The sequence below is a fragment of the Pantherophis guttatus genome, chromosome 3 (assembly GCF_059756535.1).
Source record: "Pantherophis guttatus breed Tessera chromosome 3, ASM5975653v1, whole genome shotgun sequence".
Taxonomy (NCBI): domain Eukaryota; kingdom Metazoa; phylum Chordata; class Lepidosauria; order Squamata; family Colubridae; genus Pantherophis; species Pantherophis guttatus.
Window position 1 is genome coordinate 83,511,178 of NC_142065.1, and position 22,541 is coordinate 83,533,718.

Consider the following 22,541-nt stretch of genomic DNA (forward strand, 5'->3'; position numbering starts at 1 on the left):
GCTCTTTGGCTTTGAAACGGAGATGAGCACCGCCTCCTAGAGTCAGGAATGACTAGCACATATGTGCGAGGGGAACCTTTATGTTTATCCTTATTTAGTCTTCAACAGGGATGCAGTTAAAAAAGTCAAGCTAGTTGTCACAGTGGTGTGATGGAAGCCATGCTCCTGTGTATATGTAGGCAACGTCAATGCATTTACAGAAGGGGTGGAGATTTAATCCCACTTCCATTTCTTAGTTGATAATGTTTGATGAGTAACACTCAATATTTAATGACAGCATTTGATGATTCCAGTTTGAAAATTTTTGACAAGAGTTTTTAAAATAATAGGTAATTGCATTTGGTATCTGACAGGTTGAGATCATCTCAAGCCTACAAATTAAAATGAACAGCAGATGCCCACCTGCCGAAATACTTGAATTTCTGATGTGAATTTGAAGCTTCTTGTCTGAATATGGATCAGTAAGATAGGAAAATATGATAATTTTCAAATATTAATAGTCATTTGTTCCATCTTATAAAGTGATGGGTTGTGGTTTTGTGACTAACAGCGATTTAGGGTATAAAAAGTAGTCAAAGTGAGTCAATTGTGCGTTTGCAAACCTTCCTGTTTTGAAGTAGGACCTCTTCATTGCTCTGGCGTGGTCAGAACTGTGTTGCAAAATTTTGACCACCACTGGTAAAGAGTATTATAGATAGTTCTCGACTTACAATCACAATTGGGACAAAAATTTCCGTTGCTAAGCAATACAATTATTAAGTGAGGTGCCTGATTTTACAACTTTTTTTTTTGCCATAAGTTGCTAAGTGAATCATTGCTGTTGTTCAGTGAATCACAGGGTTGTTAAACAAATCCAGCCTCCTAAAAGTTGCAAATTGCAACTTCCATGATCCCATGATACTGCAAACATTGAAAATACATGCTTGTTGCCATGTGCCCGGATTTTGATCACATGACTGTGGAAGTGCTGCAATAGTCATAAATGCAAGAACTGGCTGCAAGTTACTTTGTTCAGTGCTATTGTAACTTTGAATAGTCATTAAATGAATGGTTGTAAGTCGAGGATTACTTGTTCTGTATCTCTGTTATTTAATTGACATCCCAATTTTTGCACCCCTATTCTAGCAGAATGCAGTAAAGCTTATTCCCGCATTCATAAATGTAGGATTAGAGCTTGCATGAATGTTGTGTATCTAATTCTACTGCAATAAGAAATGTGCTAATTGGAATGCTAATAACCCCCAAAGTAGTCCTTCAAAGAAAAACTACAAGATGATGTAATGAATGTTTTTAATTTGGCACAATCTGGGTCTAATTAGAGCTGCCAAAATCCACAGGCAGCATTAAAAAGTGAAAATTCTCAAGTAACTTCAAGACACCAAAGAATGTTCTCTATGCTATGTTAGAAAACATATACTTTTCTGAAGTTTGTTCAGTTGCTTTAGATCTAGGAATAATATCAGAGGGCAGTGGGACTCAATGCATACATGTCACAAGAGGGATCTAAAAATAATTTAGGTAGAAGAAAACTTTAATTAAGTTTTAAAAACATACTGCTAATCAGGAATATAATAATAGTGTGTCTGTAAACACATGAATGTCCATCTTGGGGGGAAAAATGATGTTTTGCTTCTACTATAGGGGCCACATTCTTTGGTCAAATGATTCCTTGGAGTGAAGTTATGAAAAATGGAGAGTTATTGACAATTATAGAATAGAATAGAATAGAATTCTTTATTGGCCAAGTGTGATTGGACACATAAGGAATTTGTCTTTGGTACATATGCTCTCAGTGTACATAAGGAGAATAAAATACATTCATCACGAATAAAAAGATACAACACTTAGTGATAGTCAAGGTTACTAATAAGCTATCAAATCATACTAGGAAACAAATAAAAACAATGTAAATTGAAAGATACAAGCAACATGTTTATAATAATAAGTGGGAAGAGATAGATACTAGTAAGGAAGAGAAGAATAATAGTAATACAGTCTTAGTAAATTATTTGACAGTGTTGTTAAGCAAAGTGACGGCATTTGGGAAAATTATTGTATTGCTAAGACCTTTGTGGAAGGGCCTTATTTCCTTGTGAGGGTCTGTGAATGATAATTTCCACTTTTTGTCCCCATTACATACAATAGTTGCTTCTCAGCCCACAACACCATTTATTTGGCTATGAACCAATGGTGAAATCTAAAATTTGTTACTACCGGTTCTGTGAGCGTGGCTTGGTGGGGGTGGTGTAATGTGACTGGGTGGGCAGGGCCAACTTTTTTTTTTTTTTTACTTTTAAAACCATTTTTTTCTACAACCTCTCCGGCCGAAGAAGTTGTAGAAAAAATGCTTTTAAAAATAAACGCCTCTGATGATTGCCCGGCTCAGCTGGGCATGGGGGGGGGGCAGGGATTTTTGCTACCGGTTCTCCAAACCACCCGCCTCCATCACTACTGGATCGGGCGATCCGGTCCGAGCCGGGAGCATTTCACCCCTGCTATGAAGCCATCTTTTTCTACATATTTCAAACTCACCTTCTCTCTGACTCTGTACTGAGAGTTGCCTGCAAAGTCTCTCTGGGAATTAAACGTTTGCTGCCATGGCCTGCAATAGTTGTTTGAGATATGGGATTGGCTCTGTAAAGCTCCATAGACAGAATCGGAAATTCCAGTTACCTCTGGCCTTGTGTCACTTTGAAAGTAGCTGCACAGCCATGAAGTGGCAAAGACATTTCCATGACTTGTCAGAATCATCAGGAGAATGAGAAAGAAAAGACTGCTGCAAACTCCACATTTTTCAAACTGCAGGAAAATCAAACAATTGCAGAGGGATCCATGTTCTCTTTTATGGCATTCAACTGCCTTAGCAAGATATTTTGTTCTCTATGCGTGTCGTCAAGTACCTCTAGAACCCCTCGTTTCCTAGTGGATTGGATTGGTTTGAGAGCGGGGTGAACAGGTTTCTGCCTGTTTTCCCTCTAAATAGTGTTTGTCAACCACAGCAACTTTAAGAGTTATGGACTTCAGCTCCCATAATTCCCCAGCCAGCATGCCCTTAGCAACTGTCTGCAGCCACGATGACATCCCTTGATCTTCAGCCTGACCCTCGTCAGTTTTTAAGTTTCCTATTATCCTGCACAACCTCTTTCCATGTTGAAAAAATTTCTATCTAAAATTTCTGGAATAACCCTTTATCCGGGGTGAAATGCTCCCGGTTCGGACTGGATCGCTCGATACGGAGAACCGGTAGCAAAAAATCCCTGTGCCGCCCCCCCCCAATGCCCAGCTGAGCCGCGCGATCATCAGAGGCTTTTTTTTAACTTTTAAAAGCATTTTTTCTACAACCTCTTCACCCAAAGAAATGTTTTTAAAAGTAAAAAAAAAAAGCTTCTGATAATCGCGCAGCTCAGCTGGAATCGTCAGAGGCTTTCAAAAGCATTTTTTTCTACAACCTCTTCGGCCGAAGAGGTTGTGGGAAAAAATGCTTTTGAAAGCCTCTGACGATCCCAGCTGAGTTGCTGGATCGTCAGAGGCTTTTAAAAGCATTTTTTCTACAACCTGTTCGGCTGAAGAGGTTGTAGAAAAAATGCTTTTAAAAGTTTTTTTAAAAAAGAAGTTAGCCACGCCCATCCAGTCACATTACCCCCCCACACCAAGCTACGCCCACAGAACCAGTAGGAACAAATTTTACATTTCACCACTGCCTTTATCCCAAATACCAATGTCACCACAAGAACTTCTGCTGGAAGTTCCTGGAAAGAAAAAAAAAGTTACATTGGCACTACAGCATCCCCATGAGGAGCCTAGGAAAATCTGCCCTGAGACAGAGAAAGCCAGCCAAAAGTTAAAGTTACGATGAGGTAAAGGTATTCAACCTATCAGGATGGCAGATGTCATGTATACATACTTATTCCCACGCACGTTTGTATGATTATTGGCACCAGATGAAACAAACCACTCAACTTTGGGTTGGGCCAACAATAAAACCAGCCTAATAGTTTCAAACAATCAATACTATTGATTTGGTCAAGGGCCAGCATACTAAAAGTTTCTTTTTTGCTCTGTCTCCAGTCATCTGCCAGAGCTTGTTTAAGAAATTTGGGGGCTTAATGCAACACCTGGCATGGAGCTTTTCACTACTAGCCCTGAATTTACATTGCAGATGAAACTATGCATAATAAGATGTTCAAACAATGTATGCCCAATGCTTGAACTAAAATTAGATATTTCTAGAAGAAATAAATAAATATTTAGCTACTCATATTATTATTATTATTTTTAAAAATCCAATTCTTCTGTAGAGAGAGAGAGAGAGAATACTCTGGAACACAGAGAAACTGTTTTTATATCTGAAAGCTATTTTCTTTACTTTCTGTCCCTCAAATACTGCTATCAGTTTATCAGTGATCAAAGAGTGAAAAATATCGCTTTCAATTGCAGTTCTGGTCAGGCCATTAAATTCTTCTTGACTAGTTGTCAAACTCAAATAGCTGTTTATTAGTTTCAGTTTTTAGAAACTTCACTCTCCTGAAATGGGCACAGACAAGACAATTCTGAGTGTGGGGGTTACATTTTGAAGCTTTTTCTTCAAAATACATTCAACACCAACAGACTGCTGCAAAACTGCTCTAGCAATTGCCTCCATTTCAGTTATACACAGAAAACAACATCCATTCCCATGAAAGTTCTTCTAGAAGTGATATTTTAGTCTCTACTTATTTCTGCCTTTTGTTTCCTGTCTCTGAGGCAGTTTCTCTTCCCTTCACCTGCTTCATTTATAGCATCTGAACCCAACTGAATCACTCATTTGAATAATCTCTCATTTGCAAGAATTTGCATAATTATATTTACATAAACATTGTATGCAAGTCTCGAATATTCTGCTAATGAAGAGTGCCCATTTTTGCAGAGGTGGTTAATGGATTAGAAAGGGTAGGATATTGGACTGATTGAATAGACCTTGTGAATATAAACAGAAGGTTATAAAATTGGAGAAGAGAAACAGAGGAAGAGCAGGGGGCTATCATGGCATCTCTAGATAGGGAGAAATAGAGAAGACATTTTTTAAAGAGGAACCATACTGTACTGTAATCCATTTGTTTTTTTATTTTTGTTTTTCAGTGTTTTCCAAATATTCCATAACTATACAAGATGAAGCAGATGGATGAAAATGGAGAAATGATCTCTCTGCATTGCAGAGAATAAACATAGTAAAAACTAATATCTTCTTTAGAATGTAGCAATTTACATTGCGGGTTGGTTTGCAACTCACTATTCTGCAAGAGTAATTATGACAAGTGACAGGGAGAGCACAAAGCATGATTTCTTGAACTCGTTTTAAACCTCTTTGTGGGAATGAATCGGTGACCTTCCATTACACAGAAGGAAGTAGGGCAAGAGGAACATAAGAACAGTATGCTCTTTAGAAGCTATTCAGCAAAGCCCAGAAGTTAAGTAAAACATGTCAAAGAAGCTGTTCCTTTGCTTTAGAATTTTTTCAGAATAGTTTGCGAAAAGAAGCAAAATATAAAACATTATGGAAGAGGAGGAAAAGGGAAAAAAAGAAACTTTAAGGGGGAAAATAGCCCTTAGGACAGACAGCATGATCTGGACAGCATCTCCTACCAATGGACCTAAAGCCTCCTTAAGGTAATGACCACTTCATTGGCTAACGTGGAGCTGTGCTTGTCAGGGCATTTATTAATCCCATGTTTGGCTCTGGGACTAATTACCCTGGTTTAGAGGAGATGAATCGAGGCTTATCCCTTGTTGCAATATTCCGAAAAGAAACGCGAGAAAGGTTTCTAATAAAACTCATTTATTTGTTATAAAGAAAATAAAACACCTCACTAACTAAGAAAAGTTAATTGTTACATTTTTAAAAATAAATCGGGCCAGTTGCTTTCCAGCAACCGGCACTCCTGGCAAGAGAACAAAGGAAAGAATGTGAGAAGGAATGTGGGTGGATACGGAAACACGTAGCTTAGTGATAAGAAGTTGGCAAAGCTACGGAGAGTCTGACAGTCCAGAAATGATGAGTTCAGCTGGCAAATAAAATAACGCAGTGACAGTGCTGGCCTATGAGTCTAATCTGCTTCTTGGCCATCTTAGAGCTGCATTAGCCAATGTGTAGACTGCTGGCTCTTCTCATCAGTTAACATTGAGTTATGTTAGCCTATAGACGGACCGAACCATCATCAAACATCATTCATCATCTTCTTTTAATGACCCCATAATCTCTTGCTGCATGGCATCCGGGCAACTGAATGGAGCTGAGTATTTACTGGCTGGATGCCCTTCCTATCGCCAATGCGGAGTTATATTCAGCAGATATGTTCTTATTGTGCCCAGAGAGAGAAATATCTGCCTCTACCTAGGATTGAACTCACAGCCTCCTGATTGTGAAGCTAGAGCTCCACCTCTAGGCCACTGCATCATTCTCCCTCAAACATCATTGTGATGTTTGTGATCAGGGGTGAAATTCAGCAGGTTCTGACAGGTTCTGAAGAACCGGTAGCGGAAATTTTGAGCAGTTCGGAAAACTGGTAGCGGAAATTTTGAGTAGTTCGGAGAACTGGCAAATACCACGTCTGGCTGGCCCCAGAACGGGGTGGAAATGGAGATTTTGCAATCTCCTTCCCCTGGAGTGGGGTGGGAATGGAGATTTTGCAGTATCCTTCCCCTGCCATGCCCACCAAGCCACGCCCATCAAGCCACACCACACCACCACCACAGAACCGGTAGTAAAAAAATTTGGATTTCACCACTGCCCCAAGTATTTTATATTTCTGGTGGGAAGAGGAAAATATCAACAATAAACATTTCTTTCATTCATCAATATTCCTTGTACATCCACAAGCTGTTCTCTCAGGGGCAGAGTAAACAGGAAGGTTCCCTCAGTCTTCTTCCTTTTTGTATCCTCTGCTTTTGCTTGTTACTCTGTTTAGCCCCCTCTCTTTATTCTTTTATTTTCATAGATTGTGACCTTCTGAAATTGGCTTGTCATCTGCTTTTATATCCTGGCACTTATACAAGCTTCAATAGACTCTTCAGGCTTCTGTCCCTTAGTTGAAGGAAGAGTCTTGCAGATCTTTCTTTGGTGGGTAGGACACAAAATATACACCAAGCTTTCTGGAGACAAGGAAATAGTCATTCTTACCTACAGTAATAGTAGGGAAGATGAAAGGTTTTTAAAAAGTACCCTCAGTGAAGACTAAAAATTGGATCCCCCCCCTTCTCCAGTCAATTTGGGAGCAGTTCTATAATGGGAAATCCTGTTTCTACTCAACAGTGGGAAAAGATTGCTTTGCTCCTTGTGAAAACGTTCAGGTTTCTTCTAAAGCTTTCTGGCCATCTTGTTTGTTCTTTATGAAATGATCAAAGATTTAGTTAAATAAGAGTAGCCTTGTTTATTTATGATGACCTTACTCTATTACATAAACAGCAAACAATCTGCTTTTCCCACTTAAAAAAAAAAAAAAAAAAGACCAGCCTTCATTCTTAAATCCTGCTTTCTCTCTCTCTCTCTGTTTTTTTTTTTTTTTTTTTTGCAATAGAAAGGATTGATTACAATTAGTAGATATGGACTGCAAAATTCCTGATGACTGCGAGATGGCAGCAATGGAGCTTTCTATTTCAAAGTTGTTTGCAGCCCAAATGTGTAAGCTCTGATATTGGGCCTCCTTCTCCCCTTTTTCTGATTAGGCTCACATTTTACTAGACAGTCAGTTATACATGCTTCAGTGTAACTATTAAAAAGACAGAGATCCATACATTTAATGTTTCCCAGGGGAAATACTCCTAGCCTGGCCTTTTTGCTGATGAGTTGATTTTCTGTTTGCCAATGTTTGTTTTATAAAGAGGAGGCTCAACTAGGAAAGCATTGTAATGGGAACAGGCTAACTTGCATCTTTGTCATCTGATCGGAGAATCAGTGTTTTCCTGGGAGATCTGTGTAGATAAACCTACTTGCATATTACCAATCAAACTCAGGCTTAAAAACAAGAAATAAACTGCATCTTTGCTATTGCTGTGAGGCAATGATCCTGCAATCCATAAAATAGTTAAAAGTACAACGATAGAGACCCTCAGTTTGAAGGGGGAAAAAAACACCAACTCATTTTGTTGCTGCGTTCTCAGTATGTTTCATCAAGCTAATAGCCATACAACAAGTCAATGAACCACAGGAGAGTTGTAGATTCCAGAGCAACCATTGAAAGCTACAGGACAGAAAAAGAAAAATTACCAAATGGAAAACATAGCCAACTTACTTCAAGAGCTGCTAGTCATACCAAAAGAGATAAATTTGATATAAACCGAGAAACATAGTTTTCATTCCATTTCTTGCTACCAGTTTAATCATTACACTCTTTCCTATCATAAGGGCAAATTGTCATATTCTCTTTTTCCAGTTGGAGGTTGGAATCAAAGTCCCTTTTGTGTCTTGGATAGATTGAGGAAAGTGGAGTGAGACAGTAGGAAATTGTCTTTCTTTATGGAGTGAAAATTCTTCTTACAAGGTTCCCTATCTAAAAATGACCCTCCCCCCATCCCACACAAACCCTGTGTGAATTTACTGTGTCTTCCTTCTCAGGATAGATCAGGGAAAGACTTCTAGACTTTTACTGGTAGCTGCTCTATATTCAGATATTGCCACCTTGAATGTGAATGACAATTTTAACAGTTGTGATGGACATTTTAAAACTTTACCCTTTGAACAGACCTCAGTAAGATAAAAAATGGAACATTACTGGATCTTGTTACCACAAGTGATCAAGCTGCTTTGTGGAGTCACCTCAACTCTGGTCACTTGAATTATCTACCGTATTTTTTGGAGTATAAGATGCACCGGAGTGTAAGAGGCACCATAACTTTTGGGGAGGAAAATAGGGGAAAAATTTTTGCCTACCAGGTATTCATCTGGCTAGCGTCCTTAGTCTGGTCAGCTTCAGCACATTAGTTTGCTGGTTTTGAGCGCGTGCATGAAAGGTTGGGGATAAAAAACAGCTTCTAAAGCACAAGATCGTTGGAGAGAGAAGCAATGAGAAAAGCAGGCAAAGCGCGGAAGATTGCTTCACTAGCTAGCGCCTCGTTAGGGCTGAAAAAAAGCTTCGAAAAAGCTACATTCAGAGTATAAAACGCACCCAAATTTTCAGTCTTTTTAAAGGGGGGAAGTGGATCTTCTACTCTGAAAAATACGGTATATTGAGGCAATAAGTTGACTTGGACTAACCAGGTACTCTAATTTCAAGCCTTCAACTGAATTATCAAGATGGACTGCTGTGCTTCTGCCAATTGCTTCAGCCAAAATGGTGGCAGAGGCAGGGGTGAAATGCTCCCGGTTCGGACTGGATCACCTGATCCAGTAGCGATGGCGGCAGGTGGTTCGGAGAACCGGTAGCAAAAATCCCTGCCCCCCCCACATGCCCAGCTGAGCCGCGCAATCATCAGAGGCTTTTTTAAAAAAAAATTTAAAAGCATTTTTTCTACAACCTCTTCGGCCGAAAAAATACTTTTAAAAGTAAAAAAAACGCCTCTGATGATCGTGCGGCTCAGCTGGGATTGTCAGAGGCTTTTAAAAGCATTTTTTACAACCTCTTCAGCCGAAGAGGTTGTAGAAAAAATAGTTTTAAAAGTTAAAAAAAAAAGAGTTGGCCACGCCCACCCAGTCACATTACCCCCTCAAGCCACGCCCACAGAACCGGCAGTAACAAATTTTACATTTCACCACTGGGCAGAAGAATCTTCTGTGTAGACCTTCATGTAGACCACTGAAGATCAACAAAGTAATGATTAGCCTTCACAGAGAAGCCTCAAAGGGCATGTTGATTGGAGCTTTGATCAAAGTACCCCTTTAAGGCATCACATCTACTTTGTATTTTTGCCAGGTTTTTTTTTTAAAGAGAATGTTTAGATAGGCATCCATAATTTAAATCAGCAACTTGACTTATTCCGTTAAAGCCATCTCCTTTCTGATCTGAGAAGCCTGTCTTAGCAGCATTGCTGCCCTTTCAGATGAATAGGGCATCAGATGCTCGTGTTCTCCCTATAATGAGATATGGAGAAGGTGATTTCCTTATGTAAGAGTGACTTCTAACTATTCAGGAGGAAACAGAATAGACAATTTGCAGAGGTAACAGCTGAACCAAAATGAGTTTCGACATTGCCTTAGACAGTGTACTAAAAAAATATGCGTTTTTAAACAATTCAATTCAATTTGATCAGAAATAAATTGCTTTTGCCCTTTTTGGTAGTTTTATTTTTGATATAATTTTTGGAAAAGGAGACAAATGTGTTGATGTTCTTATTGATGGGGGGGCTGGAGTTCTTCAACTACCTTAATTATGAATATATGGGAGTGACTTCAGATTTCCTCCCAGACTTCCTATACTTGTCATGTCAGGAGTTTGCAGTTCACTCTGAACTAATTCATGCCTTCACTTAAATGGGCTGCAAAGTGAACTGTAGGACTTCTGAGAGAAATGTTTTTTTAGCCGATTCTCCTGTTCATTTTCCTTTTTGTCTAATGAATTAGTGATTTTCCTCTCGCAAATCCTTGGAATTGGCTTTCAGCATCACAGTTTAGTCAGAACTCCTGTAAGGCTTGCAATTTCACTTGGCAATGGTTTTTTTCTATGCCTATAACTCAGGGTTTCTGGTCACATTTTCCACTCACCATGAGCCTGCAAATACAAACTAATGATGCTTGTAACTCAAGACCAAATTGCACCAGCAAATCTCTGAAAATGAATGAACACATATCCACACACACACACTTATCTACTCCTGCTAAATGTGACATTAATAGTGAATCAATTTCATTTTAAAATCTCAAATTATAAGACGGTGGATATTTCTTCTAGTAGATATGAAATATTTTAAAACATTCATCCACGGGACTAGATGTTATTTAAAAAAAACCAGGAACTGCAGACAAAATCAGAACCTTCTCCATCATTATATCTGCTAGATCACAGCCACAGTTTCCATTATTTTCAACTATTGTAGTCAATGACTTGTATGTCAGGAATTGTGATCTTGTGATATCTGAAGGACACCATCTGAGAAATGTAGGGTACTTGGAATCCTGTACTGGTTATAAAGGGAAGAGTGGCTAGACAATATTGTTACCTATCTGTCTTTACATTCATCCTCTCATTCCTCCCTCCCATCTAGCTGGCTGTCGGTCTATTTGCCCATCAATCAAGCAACCAACCATCCATCTAGCTAGCTATCCTGCTGTATTTATTTCTTCTGAAATAGCAAAGATAATTGAATTTCAAGCATGCAGTGCTGTGATTCGTGGCTATAATCTTTCACCCTTCATCTCTCTCTTCCTCTTCCCCCTCCAATCTTTCATCATTTCTGAATTAATGACTACAAGCAGATGGTTTAGCTACTGGAACTAATTCTGGTTCTAGGCCCAGTAAGAGATGAATCAAGGAAAAAGGAAATGAAATTGTGTAACACTACGGTGTAGGTGTTGGAACCAGCAAAGCAAAAGCATCACTTTGCCCTTTAGGTTTCCATGGAGTGATTGCCCAAAACACATGGTAACAAGAACTCTCTTCTTCCTTTTAAATGTTTTAAAATGTTGCTTGTTGGTCTGCTGCTTGAAATGTACACAAATGAAATTGTATTCTCTCCCATTGATACCTATAAAAACAAACACAGTATGTCAACATCTGCAATCAGAAACCCAGTAGTGCAAGAATTACATGTTGATCCATAATTGAATGAAGTGTAAGGAACATAGATATAGACAGATATAGATTCTATAGACATAGAATCATTGGACTAAAGAGGACCTTAGAAGTCATCTAGTCCAACTCTCTGTCCAAGGCAAGAGATTATATACCACCTTGGACAAATGGTTATCCAAGTCTTTTCTTGAAAACCACCAGTGATGGAGCACCCACAACTCCTTGAGGCAAATTGTTTCATTGATTGTTGTGTCAGGAAATTTCTCCTTAGTTCCAGGTTGGATCTCTTGTTTGATGAGCTTCAACACATTACTTATTGTCCTACTAAATGTGCTTTGGAAATACAAATCCCTTTAATGGCATGGTTCCATTTTTAATTTCCCAGGTTTGCTTTCCTTCGAGTTTTTTTTTTTTTGTTCCTTTCTGTTCTACTGATGTGTACAACCAAACTAGACTTATCTAGGTCCTCTTCTCATGTCACAAATAAGCCACCCCTTTCTCTCTCCCAAATGTCTCCCTTTTTTGTATTAGCAGCGTATGACATGGAATGGATGGGTTTTTTAGTGTTTTCACCCCCTGCCTGTCCCAAATTCTGTTTTGGATTAGCAAAAAAAGATAACTGGTGGCACAACTGGGGTTTTGGGAGCACAGGAGAGTGGAAAACAGTATGGAAAAAAAGTGGGCATAGACAACCCGTTGTGTGAATTGGTGTTGATAGGAGAAAAGCGGTCTAGCCTCCAGCCTCTACATTCTTGACCTTCTCCTCACTTCTATTCCACATCTACTTGAAATCACCACTCCTGGTCAAGGAACAAGTGGCAGCTGTGGCCAGGAAGGTTTTTACACAAATCCATCTTGTGCCCTTGTAATGTCCTTTCCTAGATTAGGAAGACTAGCTCAAGTCCACTCATGCCTGATGCTTATCAGTTGGATTATTGCAAAGTACTCTAAATGGGGCTGTTCCTGAAAAGTATTTGAAAGCTCCAGAATGCACAGTACACCCATATAACACCACTGCTATGCAATCTGGCTACCAGTAGTAGGCTTTGGGTGCGATTCAAAGTGTGGTTGTCACATTTAAAGCACCTTACATTAAATGAGGCCAGATGAAGTTAACCTCTTTTTATCATTACATGTAATACTGGTTAAGATAATCAGCCAAGTAAATTTGTTTACTAAATAAATAAATATTGCCTCAGTCTTAGAAAATTGATTACTTATTGTCTTTTTTTCTATACTATTGCCAGACAAATCTAATACTCCTAATTGGCTGGAGTTAGCCCTATGACCTGCTATCCTTCCTCATGACTCAGTCAAGTGTATTTTATGAAGAGGCCTAAGCCATAATGTGACTACTTTGATTGTAGCTGGGAACTCAGCCAATGTGTTTTGTAAACAATAGCTCATGTTTTAATGTATGCTGTAGATCTGATTAATAGTGGTTTATTCATTGAACAATTAAGCAAATAATGGTTTATTGAAATGCATAGATCCATCTTATAGGTGTTTATTTAAACATTGCTTTTGTACTGCATTTTGCTGTAAATTTTACCCCGTAGAGAAATTCCATTAGGTTTTTTTTTGTCATTCATAATTCAAAATATAATTTTAAAACAAATGTGGGCGTGGGTGGTATTCTTGCAGCCAAACATCGCCATCTGTGCCATGGCTGCTTCTATAGTGGAGCTCTTAACTACTATTGTGAAGCAGAATTCATACTTGGGTTCCCAGGGAGGGAGATAAAAATGTCCTGCTTTCCAACTTCTCTAGTGGCAAGCTGTGTTGAAATATGTGTTACCATATTCCAACTTTCTACATGTTGAGAAATTATAAATACAATCCCCATTGCTGCAAAGCAATTTCATATAAAATCAAAGAGCTGGAGTGACTCTGATAGACCATTTAGGTCAATTCTCTGATTTGAATGAACTCCAGAACCATGGCTATCTAGCTTCTTTAGCAAGTCTTCCAATGAAGAAAAGCCTATTACTACCTGGTAAGCCAGAATAGTAGTATATGCACATTGCCATATTATTTCCTTTACACACTGCTCATTAAAACAACTCAGGAGTCTTATTTGAGATTCAGTGTTTTGTCTAAGCTTGGAGTAGCTGTTATTCTGCATATGCAGGAACCAGAATTTAAAACCAAGGACTGACATACTGAAGTATAAGACGCACCTTTTTTCCCCCTAAAAGGGGGGTGAAAATTTAGATCTTATACACCAAATGTAGCCCCACCCACCCACTGGCCCCCACCCTTTGGCCTCTGCCTCACAGCAGTTATCTCCTTGCAAGCAAACAGCAACAAAAAAACAGCTCCTTTCAGCTTCAGCACAACCTAATTAGCACAAGTTGAGTGGATCGGCCTCCCGACTCTCAGCTGATTTGCTCTCAGCTGTTTTGCGCAAGGCTCTGCTGCTTGCTGCAAAGAGATAAATTGCTGGAGCAGATTTTTTTTCCCTTGTGCTAATCAAGCTATGCTGAAAACGAAAATGAAAGTAAAGCAGGCTGTTTGCTGTTTGCTGCAATGAGGCAAAATTGCTCAGAGGCAGAGGGAGATTTCTTTTTCTTCTTTTCCTCACCAAAAAAGGTAGGTGCATCTTATACTCAGAAAAAAAAGTTTAATTCTGACTTCTACTAACCCTAAATGGTGACTACTTGGGTTCCAAGGAGGGCCAGGCCTTACATAAGAGTCAAATCTCAACATGGTTAATGAACCACATGCAGGTTGACGTAAGAAAAACAACAATGTATGCAGCCTTGTTTCCTCTTTCCCATGGCTTATCTTAAGTTTATGACTATTATGGGTAGTTATACAGGAATTTTAGGACAAAGGAGGTTAAAGAATGGACAGAGATTTATCTTTATGGGTGACTAATGACATTTATAACTTTTTAAAGTATATGGCTTGATTGAATAATGGAAGGAAAACTGTGAATTAGAAAAATTCAGAAAAAAGATTGAAGATATATATTGGTCTGGCTTTCACAAGCGTCTTTGGAAATATGTGGTCCTCTAGGTGTTGCTGAATTACAACAGCATCCCTTAGCTCCTTTAGTCGATACTCATGTAAAATATAACTTAGCCATTGTTAGAGGACAGCAAGTTCTCCAATCTTGCTTAGGGCAATTGGCTTCAAGGAGTTTTAAGTGTAGGAGACTTTATAAGGTTATCAAATATCTCTTGAAAAGTTGAGGTTATTCATAAGGTTGTCAAAAGATTAACTTACTTTCAGAATAAATGAATATCTTATGTTCCTTTGGAGGACTTCCAGGACTCACAGGATGAGAGAGATCTACCCTCAAGGAAGCCGCCTGATTTGAAAAATAACTAACTTTGTGGCTACTATAGAAATTTCAACAACCTATAAAAACGAAATGGGGGCAGGGTGGGTGATCTTTTTTTTTTGGTGCAAGTTGAAATAGAATCAGGAGTAAGTCACCTCTAGATGAGATGGGCGGCATATATATTTTAATAAATAAATAAAATAAATTTAAAAAGGCTTTGGATCTGTCAAAGTATTCCCATTCTCTCAGTATGCCATAGCAGGTGGCAAATCTTAGAGGAAGTAAAGATTAATTTTCTTCTATTAGAGTGAATGGAATTACTTGAATAAAACTTGGAAGTATGGGAAATCATAGAGAGAACCGGGAAAATGAAAATTTCTGCTCCTTTTTCATTCATTTTGGATCTGGCAGATCTTCCACTACTGATTGTCCTTCTCTATTCTGTTAGCGCAGTGATAGATTGGCAAATTACTAAACATAAGCAACTATTTATACTACTAAATTATCTGTGTATGTATTTTCAACCCAATATTTTACTAATGAATCAATGAAAACTACCACTTAATGTTTAAAAAAATATAAAAAAAAATATAAGCTAATATCTTTTAAAAGGAGAACAAGGTATTCCTTTGAAAAGAAGAACTCTATCTGTGACAACATAAAAAAAACGGCTCTTTAAATAAACATCTGTCAGGAAGCCAATTTTTTTTTACTACTTTAAGAAATGCATTTCCTGGTGTCAGACTAATTGAGGTAGAAACTGCATTTCACAGTTTCCATATTCTTTCCAGTGGTGAATATTTCATTGTCACTATAATGCATTAAATGTAATGTTCATTTGAACATTATTATGAAACTTTAGAATAACAGCCAGGTTAGAGCTTAGTTATAATCACAAAGAGAAAATGAATAACTTCCTATTCAACTTTTTATTATTAAAATGCATATTTAAAATATTTTATATTCAAATTGCACAGTATTACAAAAAACAAAAACAAAATATCTCCAGAAAAATGCTGGCAATCATATATTCTCACCTCAGTGGCCCAATTTGTATGTACCATTGTTAAGTATTATAAGAAAGTGTTACAACCCATAGTTTAGTACTAAATCATAGTTGTAAGGTATTACCATCACAGTTTAATGTTACAAGAAAGAATACAATGTCTCATTTTTGTTGCTTTCTCTGGGTTTATTTTGAGTAGACCTAAACAAAACTAAATTTACTGAAACTGACTGTCTCAGAAATGGACTTTTTTCTCAGTTGTTGGTTTGGATTTAGTATTAAGCTATAGTTAATGTAAAACTGAAGGGAAAATTTCTAATGTAACTGTATTTCCATCAAAAGGAGAGGAGGCAGGGCAATTTAGAATTGAAGTTCTAAATTTGTCCCCACAGTATTAAATGAGGTTATTGTTACATCTGAACTGGGCCTCTCTCTTTCTTCCCCCCACTACCAAAAACACATACACAAACCATGATTCAAATAAAGTCCGGGATAATAGAATACCTGACATTTCAGCAAGTTTACTCTCCCCACTCTCGAATCTTAATATATCTACACAATAAATGAATTTCATCTCAAATATAAAGTAATTCTTTGGTGAAGAACAATTCAGAGGAGGATGCCTCAATCAAGACTGATCTTCAGATTCTTCTTCCAAGGTAATATCTGCTTCCAAGGTAATATCTGCTTCAGTTTGAGAGGTCACGAAGGACTCCCAGGTGGCAAGGCACTTTAAAAGAAAAGGAAACAAAGAATAAACTTGGAAGCTTTGGAATTCTATAAACCATCCTCAAGCTGCTTCTCCTCATTGATTGGACAAGGAAGCGAAATTTTATGATGTATACATTTCTCAAATGATGGCAAACATTTTGTAAGGAAAAACCTCAGGACTGTCTTCTGCACAATTTGGGAGGTTTCATGTCCTTGTTAATGCTTTACGTTCCTATAAATTTCATCCCAGACTTGTGTAAAGCAAAATGGGAGTCCTCTGATTTCTCTGAACTTTGGCCCATTTCATCCTCACAGCGTACTAATATTTTTGCCAACTCCCTCTTCTTTTTGGATTAAAACCCAAAAGGCACATTTACGATTTCCTATGTCAGATGATAGAGGGCATGGGATCTAGGATAATCTGAGGGGCATGGGAATACTTTTGAGTAACCCAGAAAGGCTAACTCATTTCTGTAACTCCAGATCTTATTCCCAGAAGAACAGAATGGTCTCGGAACCCTCCTGCTGAGTATGGTATGAAGTACTGAAGTTATGCTTTAAAGGCAGCGCTTCCCAAACTTGAGTAAATTATCCAGAATTGGATAAAAGTGATTTTCCTTTGGGTAACGACACACAAACTCATAATCCAGTCACAAGAGGGATATTTAAAGAAGAATTTTCCAATAAGCGATAAACGGGGCTTTCTGATAATCGATTTCGGATAATGAAGGAAAAACTTTTTCAAAGCACTGTTTTAAGTAATTAACCTGCACAAATAAGGTAGTAAACTATTCTAGATTAACAAGTTTTTGTAAGTGTACTATGATTATTGCTTTAATTTGGCATCTACTTGTAAAAAAACAGGCCATTGAACTGGGAAATTCTAAGACAGCCACAATTTTGCTGAGGGCTGTGATAGTCTCATATAGAGCAAGTCAAGAGAACATATTATTGCTCTCAGTGCAACTACTGTGAGTCAAGGGAATGTTTGATTGCTCTCAGCTCAGAGATCTAATATTTACTATGCTGGCAAAGAAATTTCTTCACATTCTTAAATACATCATGATCCTCACTAATGCTCCAGATAGGATTAAGGCATAATTATCATAGTTGCCAATGTATTGTACACACAGCTGCCTGCAATATCAAAACGTTTTGCAGGCTTAACCTGCCATTGCTGAAATTGATGCCATCATTCCTATAAATTGAGATAATACTTCAATGCAATGTACAGTTTCAGGCAAGCTTCTTGCTTATTATATTTTTGGGTAGTTATCTCCTGCTGGTATCCTGTAAAAAAATAATGAGTAATTGATGGCAAATCCTGTCATTAAGAGCTGTGATGGCACAGTGGATAGAATGCAGTATTGCAGGCTAGTTCTGCTGACCAGCTCAAAGTTGACTCAGCTTTCTATCCTTCTGAGGTTCTTAAAAAGAGGACCCAGATTGTTGATGGCAATATGCTGATTCTGTAAACTGCTTAGAGAGGATAGATTATGAAGCGGTATATAAGTCTAAGTGCTATTGCTATATGCATGAATTAGGAATCCCTGTATCATCTAATTCTTTCCAGTTAGTTTGCACTAATGACTCTTTCTCAGGATCAAGAGCCATGGTGGGGCAGTGGTTAGAATGCAGTATTGCAGGCTAACTCTGCCCATTGCCAGGAGTTCGATCTGGACTGGCTCAAGGTTGATTTAGCCTTCCATCCTTCTGAGGTCGGTAAAATGAGTACCCAGATTGTTGGGAACAATATGCTAATGTTGTAAACTGCTCAGAGTGCTGTAAAGCACTGTGGAACAGTATATAACTCTAAGGGCTTTTGCTATCGCTATCAACTCATTCATGCCAAGGAAGTGGAACTGGAAAAGAAAGAATTTCAGAGCTGCTTGCCTCAGAAGCAATGGCAATTCCACAGCTGAAGTTCTCCAGAAGCAAAGCCTGGAGCCCAAGGCGCAGAGACCTACTTTTACGTTCATGTGGCTAATTATGTATCTTGTCAATTGGAGCAGAGCACTTAGCTTAAATAACAAAATATGTTACAGAAGAATCTGAATTCCCAAACACATATTTGGTTACATAAATGAATATAAGTTTAAAAAATTGAGAAGATGGCTCCGCTAAAAATGGAGCGGACAACCACAGTAAGCCGGTGAGTATATTGGCTCTTCGTAATTCCACTCTGGACAAGAAGATGACTTGAAATCACCCAGAAATGCTCCATACAGTTGCTTCTTGCAAGGAGACCACAAGACAGTGGTTTCTGATGGGTTTAGAGAACTGGGAGATGAGGGAATAGTCATCTCGCTCAAACCATGTTTGGTGCCTTTAAGGATATTTAACATACTTTTTTGTAAACACTTTCAGAAATTGCTTGTTAACTGCTTTTCCACGGTTTAGTTTTTGTTTTTGCAAAAATACTATTATTCTTACTTATTCATTTGATTCATTTGATACACTTAAACTATGTGTGTCACACTTTTCTATGAACACAAAACACCAATAATTTTGTATTTGGAAGTCCTTAAGATTTTTTTTTTCACAATGGGTGCCCACCACTCTTGGGATTTCTGTATGAAATGAGATGGTGCGAAGACCTCTCTGCCTAAAGGAAATCTCCTATGATGCCGTATTATTTCAGCCTATTAACCTGAACAGTTGTTGTAATTAGGAAGTTGAGTACAAAACTATTGTCAGTCAGAAAAATTTTTTTAGGAAGTGATGGGCATGTCTCATCTGGCTGAATAGCAGATTACAAACACATTTACCAGACAAACTGGTGGCCTTATTAATTTTATTTAAGCCATAAAATGTTAAGAGATTTCTAAGCTGATTTTTAAAAGAGAAAAGGATGTCAAGGTTCTGCTATAAATATAATCACACTTCAGCATAAATATTTAAACTCATAAAGCAGAAAAGGCAGTTTATGAGAGATTCCTGGCCAGAGATCACGTCATAAATTTTGAAAATGCTGACATGCAACTTAAAAACTAGAAGAGCAGCAACGTTATTTCCTTATCTTAATTAAAAAAAACAAGTTTTCTTCATCTTTTAAGGGCTTCTGTGCCTATATAAAGCAGAAAAAGAAGTAATTTTATTTCTTGCCAAAGTGAATATGAGGCTACTGCTAAAGGACTAATTTCTCTCAGGTACACTGCTCTAACTAGCTTTGAGTATAACTTCTGCAATTAATCATCAGCTTGGCCAAGATCCAATAGGCATAGCTAATTCATTAAAACAGTGTTCCTCAACCTTGGCAGGTTTAAGCTGTGTGGACTTCAACTCCCAGAATTCCTCAGCCAGCCAACTCACTGGGAAATTCTGGGAGTTGGTCCACATAGCTTAAATTTGCCAAGGTTGCGGGTGTATTTGCCAAGGTCAGGGTGTATACAATCAGGCAACTATTCTAACAATAATAGTAAATTAACATATAACATCTTTATAAGCAGAACTAGAATTTACAAGCAATTGAATGTGCTCGGGTAGAAAATTGGTTTTGCTTATGCCCAAGACTACAGCATAAAATTTAGGCTGCCTTTTCTTCAGTAATGGCATTTAATACATTGGATGAGAAAACCTTCTACATTGATTCTGGTATCGCAAACTTCAGCATTGCTTGCATACCCTAAGACACATGATCTGGGCCCGTGATGGCAAACCTATGGCATGCGTGCCAGAGGGGCACACAGAGCCCTCTCTGCTGGCATGCACGCCGTCGCCCCAAATCAGATCTCCGTGGCGTTTCTTTTGTGAGCTTCTGTTTCCCTGCAAATGACGAAACAGAAGCTCACGAAAGAAAAAGATCTTACCTCTTGCCATGTTGCCAGTGTTGGGATGCCCCGCCTCCCGCAGGCCAGCTGGACTTCGGGTCTCTACTGTGCATGCGCGCATGTCTGTGCATGCACACATGTTCAGGCATGCACACATTCGCGCATGTACCTTTCAGTTTGGGCATATGCGCGGACGGTTTGGGCACTTAGTATCTAAAAAGTTCACCGACACTAATCTAGGCCAGGGGTGTCAAACTCGATCACATTGCGGGCCATATTAGAATTTTGTTTGCCCTGGGGGGGGGGTCAGGGGGGGGCGTGGCCTGGTTGTCGCAGCTGAATGGGTAGGCTGGGGCTGTGGTGGCACAGGCTGGTCCCTCACCATCTCTGGGACAGCCCCGCAGGACAACTCTTGGCCTATCGCTGGCCGGATGCGGCCTGTGGCTGCGTGTTTCACGCATCTAATCATCTCCTTTTTACTGTTTCTTTTGAGATGGTCCTTCTGAGGAATTGGGACTTATCTTAGATGTGAGTCAAGGGATTACAATAGACTTAATAAAGTTGGATGCATTGTCTCCTGGAAATACTGTAGAAACCCAAAACACCAACTGTCCTTCATATAAATCCCCCTGCCTGCTCTCTACCTGGTGCTATGGTGGTACTGGGACACCTTCTAATGCAGTGATATTATCTTCCAATGAAATGATGCCTATCCATATACACAGAGAGATGTATTTTTAAGACTTACTATTATTAGGACCACGGCTGCGCATGGTTGGGACACTGATGATCAGCAAGTCCACATTTGAGACCCAAATGCAGCTGTGTGGCAGGGTGAGCTTCTGTCATTTGCTCCAACTCCTGCCGGTCTAGTAGTTCGAAAGCGAGTAATCAGAAGTAGGTAGATAGGTACCACTTCAGTGGGCACATTAATAGGGACATGAAACCAGGCGTTCTCGGACAACAGCAATGTCACTGGTTAATTCTTTCAACCTGGAAGTGCCTTGGTGCTTCCGACATGAACACCAAAAAACCATTTTATGTAGCCTTAAACTGCTTTTTGCTTTCTCTGGAAGAACATCCCTTCAAGCACGATAATATGATTACTAATGAACTGTCCACTAAAACAATGAATTAAATATAGATGTAGAATGCCTCATAAACCCTCATCTTTTCTTCTCAGAGATATGTGTTACAAACTCAAATTGTATCAGCCGCCCCGTTTTACGAACAGTACACTCTTGATTGTCAAGCAGTTGTATTTGTGTATTTCTCTTTTTCTTCCCATTCAAAATTTTCACTAGTTTTTTTTTTTTGGACAGAGATACTTGGTGCAGTATGCGTGAGAAATGGTTCGCAATGCCAACACAGCATTGTATTTGCACTGTATGCGCTCTCAATACTTGGCAGTTCAATGCATGATAACACTACAGTAAATAAAGATCTTGGAATGACGTATATAATGCATATGTGATAGCTCACTCCTTCATATTAATGCCTATGTTAGGAACCAATCTTACTTATCTAATCTTTTCAGCAGGCTAAGAGGATCAAAATTATTGCTATGGTTATGTTCACACAACATACACAAACGTGGCTATTTTAATTACAATTTAGGAAATGAATCCAATTTTCTGGATCTCCCCAGCCCATGAAGCTTTAAAAGAACTAGGGGGTTTGGGATAAAAGTGTCCCCACAGGTTTTACCTTGCTAGTCATGACTGACTTTAGGGGGCAGTCCTCATCTCTATTCCTTAAGTCAAAGAAGACTAGGGGTAAGGGTTCCTGGAAGATGTTTCTGTGGTCATGTGGCTGGCATGACATCACGCTACAGCAAAAAGTATGTGGCGAAACATGGAACGCTGTTACTTTCCCGCATGCTTACAGGCATACAGTACCTGTTCATCTACTTGCATTTGCATGCTTTTGAACTGCTAGGTAGGTAGTTTTGGGGTGGCAGGCACATGCCGTAAATGTCCCTGGGACTAGCCTGCCCTACCTGCACCAGAAGAAGAGGCTTGCTATGGACCCTGCCTGCTAAGGAATTCTGGTCAATGGGCCAAGCA

The 22,541-nt window shown here is 38.8% G+C and overlaps 1 protein-coding gene across 1 annotated transcript in view; it reads right to left on the reverse strand.

Moving 5' to 3' along the window:
* Window positions 1-15,898: 15,898 nt before the first annotated feature.
* SNX7 (sorting nexin 7) overlaps window positions 15,899-22,541 on the reverse strand; it is a 59,918-nt gene continuing 53,275 nt past the window's right edge. Inside the window, exon 9 of the mRNA XM_034437260.3 lies at window positions 15,899-16,724. Coding sequence (XP_034293151.2) covers window positions 16,623-16,724 — 102 coding nt within the window. The 3' untranslated portion in view covers window positions 15,899-16,622. The remainder of the gene's footprint in view (window positions 16,725-22,541) is intronic.